The sequence below is a fragment of the Mus musculus genome, chromosome 4 (genome assembly GCF_000001635.26).
Source record: "Mus musculus strain C57BL/6J chromosome 4, GRCm38.p6 C57BL/6J".
Classification (NCBI taxonomy): domain Eukaryota; kingdom Metazoa; phylum Chordata; class Mammalia; order Rodentia; family Muridae; genus Mus; species Mus musculus.
In genome coordinates this window covers 101,063,880-101,083,787 of record NC_000070.6, presented here as the reverse complement: position 1 = coordinate 101,083,787, position 19,908 = coordinate 101,063,880, and the positions used below count along the sequence as shown (strand labels likewise).

Genomic DNA, 19,908 nt, shown 5'->3' with positions numbered 1-19,908 from the left:
TCAAAGTCATTATAGTAATGGAATGTAAGCCTCTGAAGAGAACAGGAAACCAAGAGTCTGCACTAATATGAATTAGTAACCAAACACATTTGAATGCTTCAAAGGGAATGGGATGGATTCACCTCAAAAATATCCTCCAGAACAGCCTTATCACTCTAAAAGGGACACTTTCCTGGCCTGGAAGACTCTACTTGAATCAAAGTAAGTCAAACACAGCATTATCAACAAGGAAGCAGACTTTAAAACCTGCATCACCTTGTACCTTGCAACCTTAGGACCTTCCTGCCAACAACACACAACCACCAAAGACAGAGGGAACATCACATATATCCAAACTGAAGGGCATTCTGCAAAATGACTGGCCTGTGATCTTCAAGAGAGTCCATGGACAGCCTGGGACAGTCACTTCCGACTGAAGGAGACCCAGGAGATGGTGTGACTAAGCACATGAAGTGACTAAACTGAATGAACTTTCACTGCAAAGGACATGATAGGCAGCTGGCTAGACCTAGACACAACCTGAGGTAAGGAGGCAGCAGGATGACCTGGATCATGATGGTAGTTACGGTAATGTCAGTGACACACCAGCTTATAAGTAATACACGATAAAGTACAGTCATGTGTCATATATCTACGTAGTCAAATAGAGTATGCAACGACCAAGGGTCCCTTAAGACTGCAAGGAGGGGTGAGAGTTCCTATTACATGCCAGCCTGATAGTGGAGGTCAGGTGGAATCACATAGCAATGCTCACACATCCATGGCGACGCTGGTGTAAACACACCTAGAGCACTACCAGTCATATTAAAGTACGGATGGTATACTGGTCTTTGTATTCACTATCAGGTGTTTTTCAGCATGATGCAGATTACTCTGCTTAAGAAACAGTTTATTACAAAGCAACATGTCGTCTTGTGGCAGTAGTAGTTTCATGTGCTGACTCCCAACTGCAGGGGGGCATCTGCAGTGACTGACCTCCGTCACGCAGGTCTGTGTGAGTGCAAACCACGAGACCTACACAATGGCAAAATTGCTGAAGCAGATCTCTCAATGCACGCCCCTCATTAAGCGGTAAATGACTTGTAGCCGGGAGTGGGTGTGCACTGGGCCGTGTGCATTCCAGCAGCTCAGGGGAAGGAAAACTCGCCAGTCGTACTTACTTACAGCCTCTCTGCACGTCTGAAAGTTTATTTCAAAATCTAAAGCACTCAGGCAGCGCACGTTCCTGTAAGACCCACCACTTTCTCCCCAGCTCAAGCTGCAAAATCTCCCAAAGTCGGGAGCAGAGACAAATTTGGATTTTTCTGTTGTTGTTGTTGTTGTTAAGTAGTTAAACAGGCGGGATGGTAGAAGATCCAAGGTCCAGGAAAGAAAAGCAAGCTAAGAACTAAATGCAGATAATTGCAGTAGCTGGCTGGAGAAAGAGAAAAGCGAAGGCCCAGTGCAGGGGTGAGGAGGGGGTGGGGTGGAATGCAGGGGAGGAGAAAAGAGGGAATGCAGGCACAAATACAGCTTCAGATACTCTTACTGGGCTCACAGATTAACAAATGTTTAATAAAGAAAATGACAAATAAGGCTGGAGAGGGAACAGTGGGAACAGTTCTCGATCTACAATAACCACACACAAGAGGACAGAACAGTGCCTAGAAAACATTCAGGGGCTCAAGAAAGTTGCACCCCCCCAAATCTATCAAAAAAGGAAAAGAAAAACCTTTTTCTTTTTAAATCAAGAAATACCAAGATAAAGTTCTTGATACACTGAAAGAAACTAACTTTGGTCAATCTGTGAACGTGTGAATGTGTGTATGTATGTATATGTTCAGGGGTGACTGTATATGTGAATGTGTGCACAGGTAGGAACATATGTGTATGAATGTATAAATATATGTATGCAGGTACACATGTGTGTTGAGGTATCAATGTGTGTACGCATGTATGTGGGCAGGTGTGCAAATGCATGCATGTGGAGGCAGAGGGATGACCACAGGTGTGTTCCTCCATTACTTTCCATTTTATCTTATCTTATCTTGTTCTATTTTGGCAGTGTCTCCCAGTAAAACTGCCACTTCCTTCAGCTAGACCCCAAGGGTCCGTCCCCCCATCTCTACCTCCTCAGCACTAGGACCGCAGGTGCACACCACATCCAGCTTCCTATGTGGGTACCGAACTCTGAGCCTTGGGTTCTCACAGTTACATGGCAAGAAGTACGCAGAGTGAGCCATCTCCTCTCCCTAGCTCCTCACTGCCTTGCTTCATCTTATCTGATACGTTTTCATGTATGTAGCCCCAGCCAGGCCTCTTCTTCCTCAACCTTCTGAATTCTGGGCTTACAGGTGTGTGCCATGACACCCAGCCCAAAAGAAAGTTCTCTTAAAAGAAAACTTTGGCAAACGTCAGTGCCAACTGCAGTCCCTGAGAGTGATAGGCTGTAACAGCAAACGTGAAGTGCTTCGTGGCTGACAGTCTCGAAAAGAGTATCAAGGAGTCCAAGCTACATCATCGCCCAGATGAAACACCATCTCCACAGCACACAGATGTGGTTCACCGAGGTTCACAATGAAAGCTCTTCTCTAGGAGCTGCCCAGGAGCTGCGCCAGGGGTGGTGGCACAGGCTCTTAATGCCAGCACTCTGGAGGCTCAAGTGGGAAGGCTCGAAATCTGAGGCCAGCCTGAGCTACTCAGTGAAACTATTTATTTTTTAAAGTAAAAGATAGTGCCAGGCAATGGTGGCACACCCCTTTAATCTCAGCACCTGGGAAGCAGAGGCAGGTGGAGTTAGAGGCCAGTCTGGAGTACAGAGCAAGTTCTAGGACAGCCAGGGCTGCACAGAGAAATCTTACCTTGAAACAACAACAAACAACAACAAAAGGTAAAAGAGCAGGGAAAGGAAGCACAGTGGCTCTGGGCCACCACATTGTCACTTCCCCCACTGCTGTGACCAAATACCTGACAAGACACAACTTAAGGGAAATAGTGCTTCCCATGGCTCATGACTTAGGGTACAGGTCATGCTGGAGAAGGAAAAGCAGTGGCAGATACTAGGCACTAAAGCAGTCTGGTATCTAAAAACCATAAACTCTAAGGTCCACTCCTAGTGACCAATTCTCTAGAGAGACTCCGTCTCCTAAAGGTTGCAGAGCCTTCCAAAACAGCAGCCTGAGGTCAGAGGATCAAGTGTTCAAAGACATAAGCCCATGGGAGGTAGCCTACAGCCAAGCCAGAACTCCGTCTAGACTTAAGTGATGCCAGAAGCATCATCAGAATAGCACTGACCCGACCACAGCATGTTTCAACCCGGTCTACCGTCCTCTCGTGAGATCAGGAATAAAGCCACAAGAAACCCGTAACCCCTTGAAATTATAGGTGGACTTCTGTGGCTATGAATAATAGCACTTTCTGGAGAGAAGATATAATGGGATAATTTCACTGCCAAGAGCTAATACAGTCACCCTCTGTATCATGTCTTCCTCCAGCCCTGGGTGAGCTTGTCAAGCACATGAACAGCACTTCAGATAAAGCAAGCAGGCACACCCTTTCTGCTCTGCCATCTCTCGCTGGCTTCTGGGTTAAACAGTGTCGACAAAGAGGTCAATATGATATCAATATCCCTGTCCTTTGAGACACAATAGAGTGTGTGGGAGAGGGTTTGTGGGTGTAGCCCTGGGTGAGATAAGAACATGAGCTTTGGAATCAACCAAGACGTTAGTTCTCCACTCTATGCCTAACTAGCTCAGTGGTCTCTGGCAACTTATTCAAGGTTACTTTTCTATTTGTTTTCCTATCAATAAAACGGGAGTAAGAAGTGTTGACTGTGTAGCCTTGAAATGGCATTTTAAACTATGTAATCTATGATCCAGTCAATGGTAAGCACACAATTTTTTTTTAACCTACTGTTATCACAGATACCCAGAGGAAAGAGGTCTTTGAGGACTTCTCAATCCTTCTACTAGATAGACTCAGGCTGGGGAGCCATATTTTAAAAGATACCATGACAAAGGGATGACGGTGTGCACTCAGAGGAAGTAACTAAGATGACCGGGAAACGGGGAATCATGCCCTGAAGACCAGTGATCAGAAGGAATGCAAGTTATTAGTCAAAAAGGGATCAATGGTCACTATTCAAAGGAAACAAATTTTATACAGTTTATCATAATTAAAACGTTTAAAATAAAGGAAATTGTCTGGGGTGTGATTAGACTCCTCCTGTGAAACAAAAGGTGTTGAAAATGTACTAGAATCATGACAAGATGGCTTAGTGGGGAAAGGTACTTAAGTGCCCGATGCTGGGGAAGGTAGGAGGAGTGAGCTGATGTCACAAAAGCCATCCTCTGACCTCCACATGCACATAAACAATAATAATTCATCTTTACTGTTGTTATCACTAATGGGATGACACAGCGATGAAAATCACTTTCTGCTCTTCCAGAGGACCAGAGTTCAGTTCCCAGGACCCACATGAAGCAACTTACAACGTTCTGCATGTAACTGTAGCTCTGGGGGATCTAAAGCCTTTGGCCTGCAGCACCTGCAGTCTTTCTCTCTCTCTCTCTCTCTCTCTCTCTCTCTCTCTCTCTCTCTCTCTCACACACACACACACACACACACACCTATACATAATAAAAAATAAAAACTTTTTAATAGTGTGGCTAGAATCCCCTGTGTAAATGAGAGATGTCTTCTACAACACCAAAGGATGCAAATGCTGAGACTTTATATTTTATTAAACTTCTTTGTTAGGTTACTACTTGAAGCAAGAACCAATTTGAGGAGGTGTTGGGGAGGGGCTCAGTCGGTAAACGCACTTGCCTTGCAAGCACAAAGACCTAAACTTAATCCTTAGAATGCACATAAAGAAGCCAGGTGTGGTGGCCTGTGTTTGTAATCCCAGCACTAGGGAAGTGGACACAGGTGGATTCCCTGAGGCTCACTGGCCGGCCGGCCAGTCTAGCCCAGTTGGTAAGCCAATGAAACACTCTGTCTCAAGAGGCAGAGTAGTAGTTGCTCTCTTATACCCACGCAAACACATATTCATTTCCATGCGTGTATGCCCTCACGCATGCACACACACACACACACACACACACACATTTCTAAGAACTAAGGACTGAAACAACAACAGGAACAGACTCAGATAATGATACCCGGGGGGAGGGGGAGGGAGGGAGGGAAGGTCAGCTACAGGGTCCTTAAGGACTCCAGCTTAGCTTCTCAGAGTCCTGTCAGTCTTCCTGTCATCCACGCTGTCCTCTACAGGACATTTCTGTAACTTGTGCTGGGGGGAGGGGGGAGGATAGGGAGATAAAAGATTATTTTCCTTAACAAACAATCCCCCATGGCTTCTTTAGTTTTTTAATTTTTATTACATTTGTTTATTCTCTCTCTTAGCTTCTCTCTCTCTCTCTCTCTCTCTCTCTCTCTCTCTCTCTCTCTCTCTCTCTGTGTGTGTGTTCATGCATACATGTGCACACATGCACAACTTAGAGGAATCCGTTCTTCCCTTCCACCATGTGCATCTCAGGCTTAGGCGCAAACATCTTTGCCTACTGAGCCACCTCGGCAGCCTGGCTTCTATGTTGTACCCTGCTGAACGATCTGGGGAGGGCACTACTGGACCGAGATGGGCTGAGGCCCAGTTACTGCCTGTTTGTAATCAGGTCCTCAGGCAGAGGGGAAGGAGCAGGTCCTAGGGCTTTTGTCAGGATCCATACCACTGTGAGAGGGACAGCTGGGTGCTGCTTAGAGAGGCAAGGAGAAGGAGGTCTCATCACATTATAGGCAATAGCATCCGCTTCTCGGTAACAAAACAAAACCAAAACAGTGCATTGAAAAGTGAGTGACATGTATAAGACATAGGGGATGGGGGCCTATTGGGAAGAGGAAGGGGCCAGTGGGCGGGACAAGTGGGGAAGGATGATGGGCAATTATTTGGTTCAATGAATATACACTGATAAAAACAAAATGTAAATAACTGCAGAGTTTTGTTGTTGTTGTTGTTGTTGGTTGGTTTTTTTTGTTTGTTTTTGTTTTGTTTTTTGTTTTTTGTTTTTTTTTTTTTGTTTTTTTTTTTGGTTTTTCGAGACAGGGTTTCTCTGTATAGCCCTATAGCCCTGGCTGTCCTGGAACTCACTTTGTTGGGAGATATTTTTAAAGAGACAACCTACAAAGGATTAAAGAAATCCTGTGGCTAGCCATGGTTCCCAACACCTGAGTCTAAGGTGACAGAAGGAATGGTCTGATGTCCCCAGTATGTTACTATACTGGAAAGCCACTGGGTAGGAAACAACTGACACAGTCAGCCCTCTGTACAGTCAGGTAAGCCTATCTCCTGATGATTCCAGAGAGAGGCAGCCAGATTACAGAAAACCCTGTCAGTGCAATCAGCCAGCCTGAGCACAGGCTAGACCCCCGAGAGTGGTTAGAAAGGTGGAGAGCAGATCTGAAGAACAAGTGCCCAGCCCCTCATGGCAATCCTGCAGGTAACCATTAATCAGCACCAAAAGGAAGAGAGAGCACCAAGTGTTCTAGGAAGTCTGTCTCCCCACTTGCCTCCTACTTCCCCTCCTGGTACACACCACCCCTTCCAAGTAAGGCCACCATGTGTAGGCAACAAAAGTAACCAAATGTATCCACTGTATGCCCTTCCTTCCTTCCTTGTCTCCTTCCTTCCCTCCTTCCTTCCTTCTTCCTTTCCCTCTTCCTTCCTTTCCTTCTCCCTTCATTTCTTTTGTTCTAAGAGTTTAGCACTCTGGCTTGCCTCTTTCCCTCCTTCTTTCCATCCCTCCCTCCTTCCTTCCCTCCTTCCTTCTTTCCTTCTCTCCTTCCTTCCTTCCTTCCCTCCTTCCTTCTTTCCTTCTCTCCTTCCTTCCTTCCCTCCTTCCTTCCTTCCTTTCCCTCTTCCTTCCTTTCATTCTCCCTTCATTTCTTTTTTTCTAAGAGTTTTAGCACTTTTTAGCTTGCCTCTTTCCACCATGCTAAAGACAGCCAATCATAACTATAGGGGGGGGGCAGTCCTGGTGGGCTAGCAGCAGGCACCCCTTGGTACACCATCACCCCAACCAGGGTTGAGTTTATTTATCTTCCCCTATTTTCCCAGTCTCCTGTTAGAGACAACTCCCTGTAACTCATTACCCTTCTGGAGGTCTGCCCTCAGACACAGGCACACCTGTGATTGGCGGCTGAAAGCCGGCTGCTGCACAAAGCTGCTTAGATGGTATTGTGTGACTGTGTAATCCTACCCACTGAGAGCAGGCAAATTTAAACAGATGTTAAAACTCGGACATGCAAAACTAAACATCTCCCAACATATTCCTTCTATGGAAAAGATGGGATGCAACTGTGAACAGCCATGTGTAAGAATTAACCTATTCAGTAACAGGAGCATGCTCTCTAGATCACCTGGAGCATGCTCTCTAGATCACCTGAAACATGCTCTCTAGATCACTTGGGGCATGCTCGGTAGATCACCTGGGGCATGCTCTCTAGATCACTTGGGGCATGCTCAGTAGATCACCTGGGGCATGTTCTCTAGATCACCTGAGGAATGCTCTCTAGATCACCTGAGGAATGCTCTCTAGATCACCTGGGGCATGCTCTGTAGATCACCTGGGGCATGCTCTCTAGATCACTTGGGGCATGCTCAGTAGATCACCTGGAGCATGCTCTCTAGATCACCTGAAACATGCTCTCTAGATCACTTGGGGCATGCTCGGTAGATCACCTGGGGCATGCTCTCTAGATCACTTGGGGCATGCTCAGTAGATCACCTGGGGCATGTTCTCTAGATCACCTGGGGCATGCTCTGTAGATCACCTGGGGCATGCTCTCTAGATCACCTGGGGCATGCTCTGTAGATCACCTGAGGTATGTATAAGAATTAACCTATTCAGTAACAGGAGCATGCTCTCTAGAGCACCTGGGGCATGTTCTCTAGATCACCTGGGGCATGTTCTCTAGATCACCTGGGGCATGCTCTCTAGATCACCTGGGGCATGCTCTGTAGAGCACCTGGGGCATGCTCTGTAGATCACCTGGGGCATGTTCTCTAGATCACCTGGGGCATGCTCTCTAGATCACCTGGGGCATGCTCTGTAGAGCACCTGGGGCATGCTCTGTAGATCACCTGGGGCATGCTCTCTTTAGATCACCTGGGGCATGCTCTGTAGATCACCTGGGGCATGCTCTGTAGAGCACCTGGGGCATGCTCTGTAGATCACCTGGGGCATGTTCTCTAGATCACCTGGGGCATGCTCTCTAGATCACCTGGGGCATGCTCTGTAGAGCACCTGGGGCATGCTCTGTAGAGCACCTGGGGCATGTTCTCTAGATCACCTGGGGCATGCTCTCTAGATCACCTGGGGCATGCTCTGTAGAGCACCTGGGGCATGCTCTGTAGATCACCTGGGGCATGTTCTCTAGATCACCTGGGGCATGCTCTCTAGATCACCTGGGGCATGCTCTGTAGAGCACCTGGGGCATGCTCTGTAGATCACCTGGGGCATGCTCTGTAGATCACCTGGGGCATGCTCTCTAGATCACCTGAGGAATGCTCTCTAGATCACCTGGGGCATGCTCTCTAGATCACCTGAGGAATGCTCTCTAGATCACCTGAGGCATGCTCTGTAGAGCACCTGGGACATGCTCTGTAGATCACCTGGGGCATGCTCTCTCTAGATCACCTGGGGCATGCTCTGTAGAGCACCTGGGGCATGCTCTGTAGATCACCTGGGGCATGCTCTCTAGATCACCTGGGGCATGCTCTGTAGATCACCTGGGGCATGCTCTCTAGATCACCTGGGGCATGCTCTCTCTAGATCACCTGGGGCATGCTCTCTAGATCACCTGGGGCATGCTCTCTCTAGATCACCTGGGGCATGCTCTCTCTAGATCACCTGGGGCATGCTCTCTAGATCACCTGGGGCATGCTCTCTCTAGATCACCTGGGGCATGCTCTCTCTAGATCACCTGGGGCATGCTCTCTAGATCACCTGGGGCATGCTCTCTCTAGATCACCTGGGGTATGCTCTCTCTAGATCACTTGGGGCATGCTCTCTCTAGATCACCTGGGGCATGCTCTCTAGATCACCTGGGGCATGCTCTCTCTAGATCACTTGGGGCATGCTCTCTCTAGATCACCTGGGGCATGCTCTCTAGATCACCTGGGGCATGCTCTCTCTAGATCACCTGGGGCATGCTCTCTCCAGATCACCTGGGGCATGCTCTCTAGATCACCTGGGGTGTGCTCTCTCAATTATGTGATGCTTTTGGTACATGCACTTAACAGACCACTGATGCAGGCCTCCAAATAGTCTTGTAGAATTCGGCTTCAACAGCACAGAATAGCATTTCTGAAACACTTTTTGAGAATTTCTGCCAACACTCAAAACTTGAGGAGGCTATGGTGTCCCAGAAATCCAGAAGTATGTCTCTTTCACAGTTCTCAGTGGCCTTGTTACACTGGGAATGCAGTAATGAACACCAAGCAGCCAGAACTGACAAGTTAACTCTGCTTAATGACATCAGAAAAGGATAACAAACAATGAATATGTAACTTAGAGAAATAAAATATTTTTTAAATACTTAAGTTTTTTACTGTATTTGTGTGTTTGCCTGTGTTTGTGTGTGCATGCATGCATGTACCAAGTGCATGCCTTATGCCTGACTAGGCCAAAAGTGGGTATAAGGGATTGGAGTTATGAATGGTTGCCTAGAATCCAGGGCAAGACTATTGGGAATGGATGGATCTACAGAAGACATCCGGAGTGGTGGGTTAGGCGGGGGGGGGGGGGGGGGGGGGGGAGTCATAAATCTTAGATTTCCATCGTATCATGTCAAACTACTCAGAGGTCATGCCTAGGAGGATGGAGGGATGGCCCGGCAGCTATAAACATTGGGTGCTCTCACAGAGAACTTGGGTTTGGTTTTTGGTGCCCTCAGGGCAGCTTCCAACTCGCTGCCTATAACTTCAGTTCCTGGCATTCCAACACCTCTTTCTGGCCTCCATGGGCACCAGGAACGTACACAGTACACATAGATACAGGCAAGCAAACATACACTAAACTAAAAATAATAAAACAAAATAACAACAAGAGAACAGGAGCTGTGGAAAGCCATAGGGTAAAAAATGGACACTTTCTCTAAGTGTCAAATCTCAGGGGAAAAAAGAACATTTTGTGATGAAGTTATTCTAAATCACTTTTAAATTCAGTGGTCCTAGTAGAACATAAAATGGGAAATTTTCAGACAGAACACAAAACTTGACCCAGCTTCCCTCTCACAACAGTCAAATGAGAGCCACTGTTTACTACTATGATGAGTGGTTTAGGCACTGGTTCTGGGTAAACGAAGCCAATGGTTTTCTGTAGGGTCATTTTTTATTTCTTTTTCATGTGTCTATGTGTGTGCGGGTGCAGGTGACATGTATGGGCATGCTTGTGGAGGCTTAAAGTTGACACTGAATGTCTTCTGTAATTGTTCGCCACTCTGTTTAGGCAGGATCTTTGGCTAGACCCGGAGCTCAATCTATTTAGCCAGCTCGCCTTGGGGACCCTGTGTTTCTGTCTCCTGGGTGCTAAGCTGCACAGCTTTGGGTTCTAAGGATTCGAACTGCAGTCCTCACGCTTGCACAACAGGCACATTATTCAACAAACCATCTCCCCAGCTGAGGATTTTTTTTAAACAAGAAAGGGAGATGGGATTTCTCTCAAGTGACACAGTGATACTGTACAAAGGACAGGCTAGGACGTAAGAGATGGGAAGGACCACAGATATGACAAACAGGAAAGTTATAACCATGTCTTCAAAAGGTAAAGAGACCTGATCCAAAGCTGGGACTGGGTAAACAAGAGAGCCAAGCAGATTGCAGAAAGTGACAGAGGCAGACCAGAGAGAGTCTGACTGACTGCACAGTAATATGAACATAAAGACTTTAATATGTGTGTATGTATGTGTGCTTGTATATACTACTTATTTTCCCCAGTACTGGGGACCAAACCCAGACATTTGTTAGGCAAGTACCCTGCCACTGAGGTATAATCCCAGCTCTATCTGTGTTTACTTCTTAATTGCGAGACGGGGTCTCACTAAGTTGCCCTGGCTGGACCTGAAACTTGCTCTGTAGCCGAGGATGATCTTATTCTTAAAGTGCTTCTGCCTCAGCCTCCCAAGGAGCACGCATCACAGGGCTGTGCCATCAGGTCCAGCAAGATCTTATAATTTGTATTTCTCTATTTCATGCATGTACTTCTAAAGGTTTCACTTTTAAAGTACTTTCTATAAATATTTAAGTCACAGAAACTGTGAAGCTGTAGGCTGTCGTCACTGTAAATGTTATACAAATATGTGAAAGAAATTCAAATTGTATTTTAAAGAGCTATGTTTAAGAAGAAATTCCCCAGAGGCTGGGGAACTAGCTCAGTCGGAAAGGTGCTTGCTTTACCAGTCCTAAAATGTCATTTAGATCCTTGGGATCCCAGTGGTGTGGAGGTAGAGACAGGAGGACACTGGGGCTTGCTGGCCAGGCAGCCCAAACTAATGGGTAAGCTGCTGACCAATGAGAGACTCTGCCTCAGAAGAGATGGACGTGGAGGAGAGGCTGGAACAATAGCTAAGTGAATAAAGCACTTGTTGCTCTTGTAGAGGACGGGGGTTCAGTTTCCAGCACCCACCCAGAGGCTAATAGACATTCACAACTAATTCCAGTTCCAGAGGAGCCTGATGCCCTCCGCAGATCTCTGTGGGCAGCAGGCATCCACATGACATACATAACAGAAACTCCCATACACATAAAATACAAGATAATTAAATATAAAAAAAATTACAAAGTTGAAAATTAAAGCTGAATGTGTTGGTGCAAGCTTTTAATCCCAGTACTCAGGAGACAGAGGCAGGAGGATTTCTGAGTTCAATGCCAGCCTACCTACATAGTGAGTTCCAGGACAGCCAGGGCTACACAGAGAAACCCTGTCTTGAAAACTAAAACCAAAACCAAAACCAAAAAAAAAAAAACCAAAAACAAACAAACCACTCATTATCACACAAAAATAATCTATTGGACTTCCTTTTTGTTATCTTTTGGAAGTTAACATACTTACACCTAATTTACTTACCTAGGTCACACTGCCATTTTTAGTTACAAACACGAACAGAAAACTGGCAAAGCTAATACACGTATTGAGGACGAGGGGCTTGGGGTAAGGGGCAAAGAACATGCTCCAACACGTGAGAGCAAAGGCTGATGTGTTTAGATTTCAAAACTGTGTATCAGAACCATCAAAACAGTTTATTCTCCCCATTACTCGAGAAAAGATCCATGGCAGAATCAGTCAGGAGATATTTGCTTCGCCACTGACTGGCAGCTCTGTTTTGACTTTTGAGTGAATCTCTCCAGTTCTTTTAAGTGTGTATGTGTTGGGGGGGGGGGCACATGAGAATTGAGCTTGATGCAAAATTTAAATGACTTTACTGAGACATCTTAGTTTAAATCAATTTTATTCGCTCATTTATGCAAATAAACTAGCTACTTTTTACAGAAAAAATCCTGAGATTTAGAGTAGCTGTAAGTTTAAAACCGAGGGGGAAAAATGTCCCTACCCCCAAACAATCGCAGATGTGAGTGTCTAAAAACCTTCTGTCAGCATTTAGATGAGGTAGGATTGAAATAGTTCCTCAGACCCTTGGGTTTCTTTTCCACCTCTTTTGGGAACAGAAATGCAAAAGCTAACAGTGAAGCAAGAACACACAGAACAGCCTTGAATTTGCATTAAGTGTTTTTAGACTTCAGGAAGGGGAATGTTACAACAGAAATAGCTGACATTCTGCAGAGGAAATCCAGACACTTCTCCATCTTCTGCTAGCTTGTCTATCACAGAGTCCATAGTTCTTTAATTTGTTCTGTAGATGCCATCTGCTTCTCCCAAGCCCCCCTCTCCCTGAGCTCCACGGAGACCTTCCCCATTCAGGAGCAGGAAGGCTGTTTTTCCAGTGTAGAGGACCTTCAGGTGGCAACCCAAAACCACCACCTGACAGAGGGAAGTAGGCTCTGTGGCACCTCTTAAGTTGAATGGTGAGATGCCACCACCTAAATACCTTATGAGGTTGTAGGCTTATGTTTATTATATCTACAGAAAGTCTACCAATGGTAATGAGGTAGGCATTATCATATTCTATAAGTCACAGAGAACATGCAACTGTCACTAACCAGTCCTCTTGCAACTCTGTATGAACTCTGTATGAGGAATTTCATAACAGAATAGGGTGGGTTTATGAAATTCCTTCCGTGGTCCGACCTATCAAGGCAGATCTAGTTTACACCAAATACCTATACATGCAACGTACAAGCATCTTCAGGAAAACTGTAGGAAACCTAAAGAATGCTACATTGTTTCATGTTTTTGATAAAAAACAAAAACAAATGCATGTGCATACTTGTGCACAAGAAAAGGAAGAAAGACAACATGGTTATAGTTCAGTTGGTAGAGTGTTGCATGCATTCATGAAGTCTTGGGAGTAATAAACACACACTCTCTCATGCATGCAGGACTGTTGCGCCGAGCCTGTGGTACACACCTGAAATCCTAGCACATGGTAGGTGGAGAAAGGAGGATCAGAAATTCAAGGCCTGCCTGGGGATACTTGGCACGCTGTCTCAAAGAAAGAAAGGAGAGGAAAAGAGGGAAAAACAGAGAGAAAAAAATGGGGAGGGCTATGAATGAGAATGAATGAATATGAATCCCGAGAAAATCCTTCAAATTCTCTAGCGCTCCTACAATAAGATTTTAACTTTCGCAATCAGGGAAAAAAAAAAAAAGAAGTTAAGTCGACTCGGGCTTTCTAATCCAAGAAGCAACAGTTAATCTGGATTAAAGACTGCGAGCTGCTTAGCTTTAAACTCCGCGCAAGCACAGAAACAAATCCTGCCATACTTGGTTTGGCAGAAGGCTGCAAGACTGCCGGCGCAGTATCAGCCTCTGCTCTCTGCGGCCTTAACAAGCGGAGCAAAGTTGTTTCATACAAACTTGGTCAAGTGCTTCTGCAGAAGAACTCGCCCAGCTTTCCCGTGACCCCGCCCCCGTGGCAATCCAAGTCCCCAACACCCTACGCGGGACCCCTTCCCTTCTCGAGGGGCTCCGGAAGCCAGCCCCCTAAATCTGAGCTCCTCAGCTCCCCACCACGCGCCTTCACCTTCAACACCGCCTTGGGCTGGAGGGAACACAAAGTACAGACCAGACGTGGCAGCATCCGCCCCAGAACCCCCTGACCTTGCACGAGCCGCTCCGCCTTGCCCAGCCTCAGTTTCCCAACACGCTGCTCTCGCTGGCTGCAGAAAGGCTTCGTCGAGGCAAAGGGCTCTGGGCTCGGTGCGCATACCTCCTTCTCTCCTAGGCGCCGGGACCATTACGGTCTCCTCCGGTTTTGCGGTGTCCCCAAACCCGCCCCGGTCACCCCGGCCCGGTGCCCATACCTGGGAGCTGCTGTCCTGGGGCAGGTTTTTCACTAGGATTTTCCGCCGGTTGCTCAGCTCCCGTCGCATCCGCTGCAGCCGTGCAGCCACCTCCTGGGGGTGCAGCGCAGCCACCTCCCCCGGGCGCAGCGCGGGCTCCGCGGCCTCCCCCGCCGTCCCAGCAGAGGGTCCGGATCCCGAGCCCGCGCCCCCCGCGCCGCCTCCCCGCGCCGCCATCTTCCCGGCGCCCCGCTGCAGACTCGGAGAGGCCGGAGCGAAGCGGGAGAGAAAGCGGAGAGGCCGCGCGGGGGCGAGGCGGGCCGGACGCGGAGCAAGGGCGCGCGGGCGGGGGAGGCGCCGCAGCCGCCGACGCGGGAGGGGCGGAGCCCGGAGACACGCCCTATCCAGCCACGCCCCCGACGCTCCGCCCCCTCCCCCTGCAGGACACCTGCGGAATCTAGGACGCGGTAACATGGTGGGACTCGAACCCCTACCAACACTACCCCTAGCTCGCCGCGCTCGGCCTCGCCTCTCAAATCCGAGGGCCTCAGGCGCCACTGCGCAGGCCAGAGAACTCCTGGCCTCAATTCTGACACATCAAGAAGTGCGCATTTGGCAAAGTTAAGTTTTCGATGAAAAATAACATATGAGATTTATCTAAAAATATTCTGGGGGAAGGTTTGGTATTATTTAGTAAGACCTGAGCATAACAAATTTTCCTGGTTGTGTATAAGAAATCATTATCTTTCATCGGTCCCTTTGCGGCCTAAGATGACAACCTGGCTAGTTGTATTTGCAACACAAATCAAAGCTGAAACAAAGACTAGGACAGCTTCGGCAGAAGGCAGGGGAATAAGTTCCTTGATTATTTGAATTGAAACTTGGAAGGAGACATACTGTGGAAAGATATACCTAGTTAAAGTGAGATCTACAAAATATAATAAATACCCTTCAACTCTCACCAGCTGTAATGACTATTAGCAAATAGGAACACACACCTTACTTAAGTGTGCCCCATGAAAATGCACAAAAAAAAAAAAAAAAAAAAAAAAGCCTGTTTAACCCAGCAAGTGATCTGTTAAAGGAAAATGCTTTAAATATCATGAAAGGGCTGGAGAGATGGCGTATCGCTTTAGGGCACTTGCTGCTCTTGCAGAGGACCACAGTACTAATTCGAGTACCCAAGTCAGATGGCTCACAACTACCTGTAACTCTGCCTCCAGCGGATCCAATGCACTTTTCTGGCTTCCAGAGAAACACACACACACATCAAATGAATAAAATCATAAATTCAGTACTGAGCAGGTGCCACCCACATATTTCTAAGTATGTTACAGTGCTTCCCTTTAAAAAAAATCCAATTAGGCAAAGCTTATTTTCTTCCCATTACACATGAAGAAATGGAAGCTGGTGTGATTAGGCTCAATGTTCTAAATATTATAAAAATAAGTCATCTGTAATCACTCTACCCCAAAATTACGGTTAATAGTCCTCAGACTGTTCTAGAATACTTACATCATTAACATGAGTGAGGGCGGTGCCCCAGTATTTACAACCCTATTCCCTAGACACAGAGAGAAGATCCAATAGGCCTATTACAGTCTGTACCCACAGTGGAATATTGTTCAGCTATAAAAGGAAGGCGAAGGCTGCCAAAAGGTAGGTGAACCTCCAGATCATTAGGTGAAAGAAGATAGAGACGACAGTCACTCACTGTGTGATTCTTCTCATCAGGTAAATCCACAGAGCAAAACCAAGAGCTAGGCAAGGGTTGAGCAGAGCAGGCCATGGAACGCAATGGCTCCACTGGCTCACATGTCCCCGTGAAGCAATAGACATGTTCTGGAACTATAGAGAGGTGACGGTTGGCAAAAGCTGTAAATGCACCCAGTACCGCCGCAGGTCGTTTTTTAACTGATAATGGGAAGTACACCTTATAAACATGTCAGCTTATTTTTTTTTTCATGTTGCTCTGATTTAAAAACAAAACAAAATCTCCAACCAAAGCAAATTAAGGGAGAAGAGGCTTATTTCAGTCCACCATTCAAGGACAGAGTCACCCTAGCAGAGAGGTCAATGTAACAGAAGCTTGAAGCAGCTGCTCACAAGGCATCCACAAGCAGAAGCAGAGAACAGTGAGTGCATGGTCTCAGCTCTCTCTCTCCACTTCAGGATCCCAGCCAGGGAGTGGGAACTCCACAGGGCAGGGTGCCTGCTTAGTACTTCTGTTGACTTGACACAAGCTGGAGTCATCTGGAAAGAGAGAACCTTGATTGAGGAATTGCCTCCATCAGATTAACCCATAAGCAAGTCTGTGGGGCACTTTTTTTTTTTGGATGAATGATCATTTTTATTTTAAACTTTATCCTTTTGAACTTAAAATTTCATGCATCTTAAACCTAAATGATGCATGGTTTTATAGAGCTGAAGGACTTTGAAAGGGATAGTCTTCAAAGTGGGCCAGAACCAAGAATAGCCTCAACAAGTGCTGTGTACCCAGACTCACTCATTAAGGTTCAGAACGTATATTTACCCAAATGAGCACCGTCTCCTTGACAAACATCTATTAAAGGTCTGCTAAGTTCTAAACAATAGATATATAAAGACACTGAGAGTTCAGAAATAATACAATAAGCATCCTGACTGATAAGGGCCAGGCCTCACTGGGAGAGAATCATATAATGATTATAATTAAGTGCCGCTAATGAGTTTGCAAGCAGAACTCCAGGGCAGCCCTGAGAAGCAGTGATCTGAGTGACGTCAGCGATGCTGCGTTTGCTTGAGGTCTTTCCCCAGCGGCTGCTAAGTTATTGACTTCAAAATCTACAGCAAATTATTCTAAATGAACTGTTGTTTGAAGTCAAGCCTGGCAATAAATCATCTCTCTCTCTCTCTCTCTCCATTCTTCCTCCCCCCTTCCTGCTGTGATGACAGTTATTCAGGTTTCAGATCAACAATCCTTTCTTGTTACTTTTGTTCAACTGTTTTCAGAGAATTTGGAAAAAGTAACTGTCCACTGATTACACATTTTAAAACGGAATTGGCAGAGAGAGAGAGAGAGAGAGAGAGAGAGAGAGAGAGAGAGAGAGAGAGAGTATGAAGCTACGGAGACTTGGGAATTCCAGTCTTTATGATTCAGAAGAGGTCCTTTCACCATAGGGTTTAGAGCTGACTCTAAATTGTAGCTTCTACAGAAAAATAAGGAGCACGCTAATCTGAACTCTTCATGGAGTGTAATTATCAAGCTGCAATGGATTACCAATATCCATGGGTCATTATCACAGTCTACATAATTACCTTGGGCTTAAAATAGGAGCTATGTGTTCACTTCAGCCTCCTTTTTTTTCTTTCTTTCTTTTTTTTTTTTTTAATGGGTGGTTGAGTTGCTTGTTTTTAAAGATTTGCAATTGGGGAAAATCTCAAAGAGGTATAATAAGCCTTATTACTTCTAATAAAAACAACCTCTTGTATTCAAACATTATAATTATATATCATTATAATATAGATTAAAATTAGTTAAATAGGGCTGGGGAAGTTGCTTAGTTGGTAGAGGGCTTATTTAGCATGCAGAAGCCCTAGGTACCATCACCAGTACTGTATAAACCAGGGGTGGAGGCACACAGCGACAAACACAGCACTCAGGAGGACATTACAAGTTGAAGATTATCTTTGACTACATTGTGAGTTTGAGGCCATTGTGAGAACACATTATTCGACTGCAGGGGGATGGAAGGAAATTCAAAAAGAGAGAGGGGAAAAAACCAAGAGAAAGGGAGAAGTTGAGTGTGTTAATTATAAGAGCATTACATTTGACTATTCCACACTACGGAACAGCTGTCTAACGTACCAGACATAGCCCTGGACAGGGCACTTGATTTGATTTTTATTCAAAAGTGAATCTCTCCCTAAAGTAATTACATCTCAGGAATTTCTAGCTTTGCTTGGTTAATACTTTTAATAAAGTGCTCAGTGGCTCCGCCTCCGCCTCCGCCTCCGCCTCCGCCTCCGCCTCCGCCTCCGGCTTGATTTTTGACTTGGGGAGATCGTCCTGAGAAGTCAGGTCTTCTCACACAAGAAGTTTGTGTGTGAGATGAGGCAGTCCTGGGACAGAGCATACAGAGCACTGAAGGTATCAGTAGCACCAAGGTGTGGCGTTCACAGTTCCAGCTGTTAGAGGCTGATTCCGTTTTAAGTGAACAGCTTGGCGAGTCCAGGGGGAACTGGAATGGGGAATGTAGTGACTTTCTGGCAGAGAAATGGCCCAATAAGTTTAGCTTGTTGAAAAACAACTCTGAAAGCAGTGGAGGAAATGAGTGCATTGTATGCTAGGAATCTTGTAAGACAGAGGGAAAAGATTTCCCTGGAAGTTCCTACTGAGAAGATTAAGCCGGAGAGCCATGAATGCAGACACTTTATGTAGGTTATCCGAACCTTTATTCTCTCCCTTTAATGTGATAGTGTTTGAACCCTATAACTGACTTGCCATAGAGCTAAAATGTACCTTTTTGCCAATGAGGAATGCAAGACAAGGAAAGCTGGATACATTTTCAAGGACACAGCAGGTGGGCCACCAAGTTCCTATGTAAAATCATCTACTTTTAGGACTCAGATATATCATAGTGTGAAGGTGTAGCCACAGAAAGGGTTGAGTATGTCTGAGTTTCCTGAGATAGGCATGATAGTGTTAAGTCCTATAGATGCAAGAGAGGCAGGATCCAAGTCCAGTGATCTCAGTGCAATTTTGTGTAACTGGAAGAGCTACTTAAAGCATGAGAAAAAGCCAGATGTGGTAGTACATCTGTCATGCCAGCATTTGGGCTGCTAAGAGGTTTATTTTTTTTTAAACTAAATTTATTTATTTCATTGTGAGTGTGTGTGTGTGTGTGTGTGTGTGTGTGTGTGTGTGTGTTCGGATGCCACAGAATACATGTAGAGATCAGAGGACCACTTGTAAAAAGCCAGTTCTCTCCTTCTACCATGTAGGACTCAGGAATTGAACTCAGGCAGCCAAGCTTGGCACCAAGTGCCTTTACCCACTAGACAATCATGGACCATGAGCGAATATTTAAATGTGCTAAATCTCAGCCACTTTGTCTCTAAACACACAGAAGTCAGGTACTGAAGGCCACTGGGAAGATTTGCTGAGGGAATCTGCACAAGGCTCAAGGGCCACATAAGTATTAATAATGCTAAGGAATGTCTTTTATTTTCTTAAACCCATGGTGACACACTCAGTTGTTGGCAGAGAATGGCATTACTGATTTAATGTGAGATGGGAAGGATGCCACAAGAAAGAGAAGACTCAGCTCAGGTAGCAAAGACTCCAAGCTCAACTTAGGCATCTGAGTTTCAGCTAACGCTGGACACAGGATATGCTCTTGCTGAAGACAGTCTAGAAGGTGTGAGCTAAAACAATTATACTCGAAGATTACTAAGGCTGCGGTCATGCATTGAAAAAGAAGTTTAAGAAG

The 19,908-nt window shown here is 45.9% G+C and overlaps 1 protein-coding gene and 1 long non-coding RNA gene across 2 annotated transcripts in view; both read right to left on the bottom strand.

Annotated features, from left to right (window-relative positions):
- The window catches only part of Raver2 (ribonucleoprotein, PTB-binding 2), an 83,333-nt gene extending 68,583 nt beyond the window's left edge, over positions 1-14,750 (bottom strand). The window contains exon 1 of the mRNA NM_183024.1: positions 14,459-14,750. Coding sequence (NP_898845.1) covers positions 14,459-14,674 — 216 coding nt within the window. The 5' untranslated portion in view covers positions 14,675-14,750. The remainder of the gene's footprint in view (positions 1-14,458) is intronic.
- On the bottom strand, positions 10-14,451 carry Gm35956. The gene is made up of 2 exons (XR_867959.2): positions 8,768-14,451; positions 10-8,675 (listed from the first exon to the last, which is right to left on the bottom strand). It is a non-coding gene; the product is annotated as a predicted gene, 35956 (long non-coding RNA).
- Positions 14,751-19,908: the final 5,158 nt, after the last annotated feature.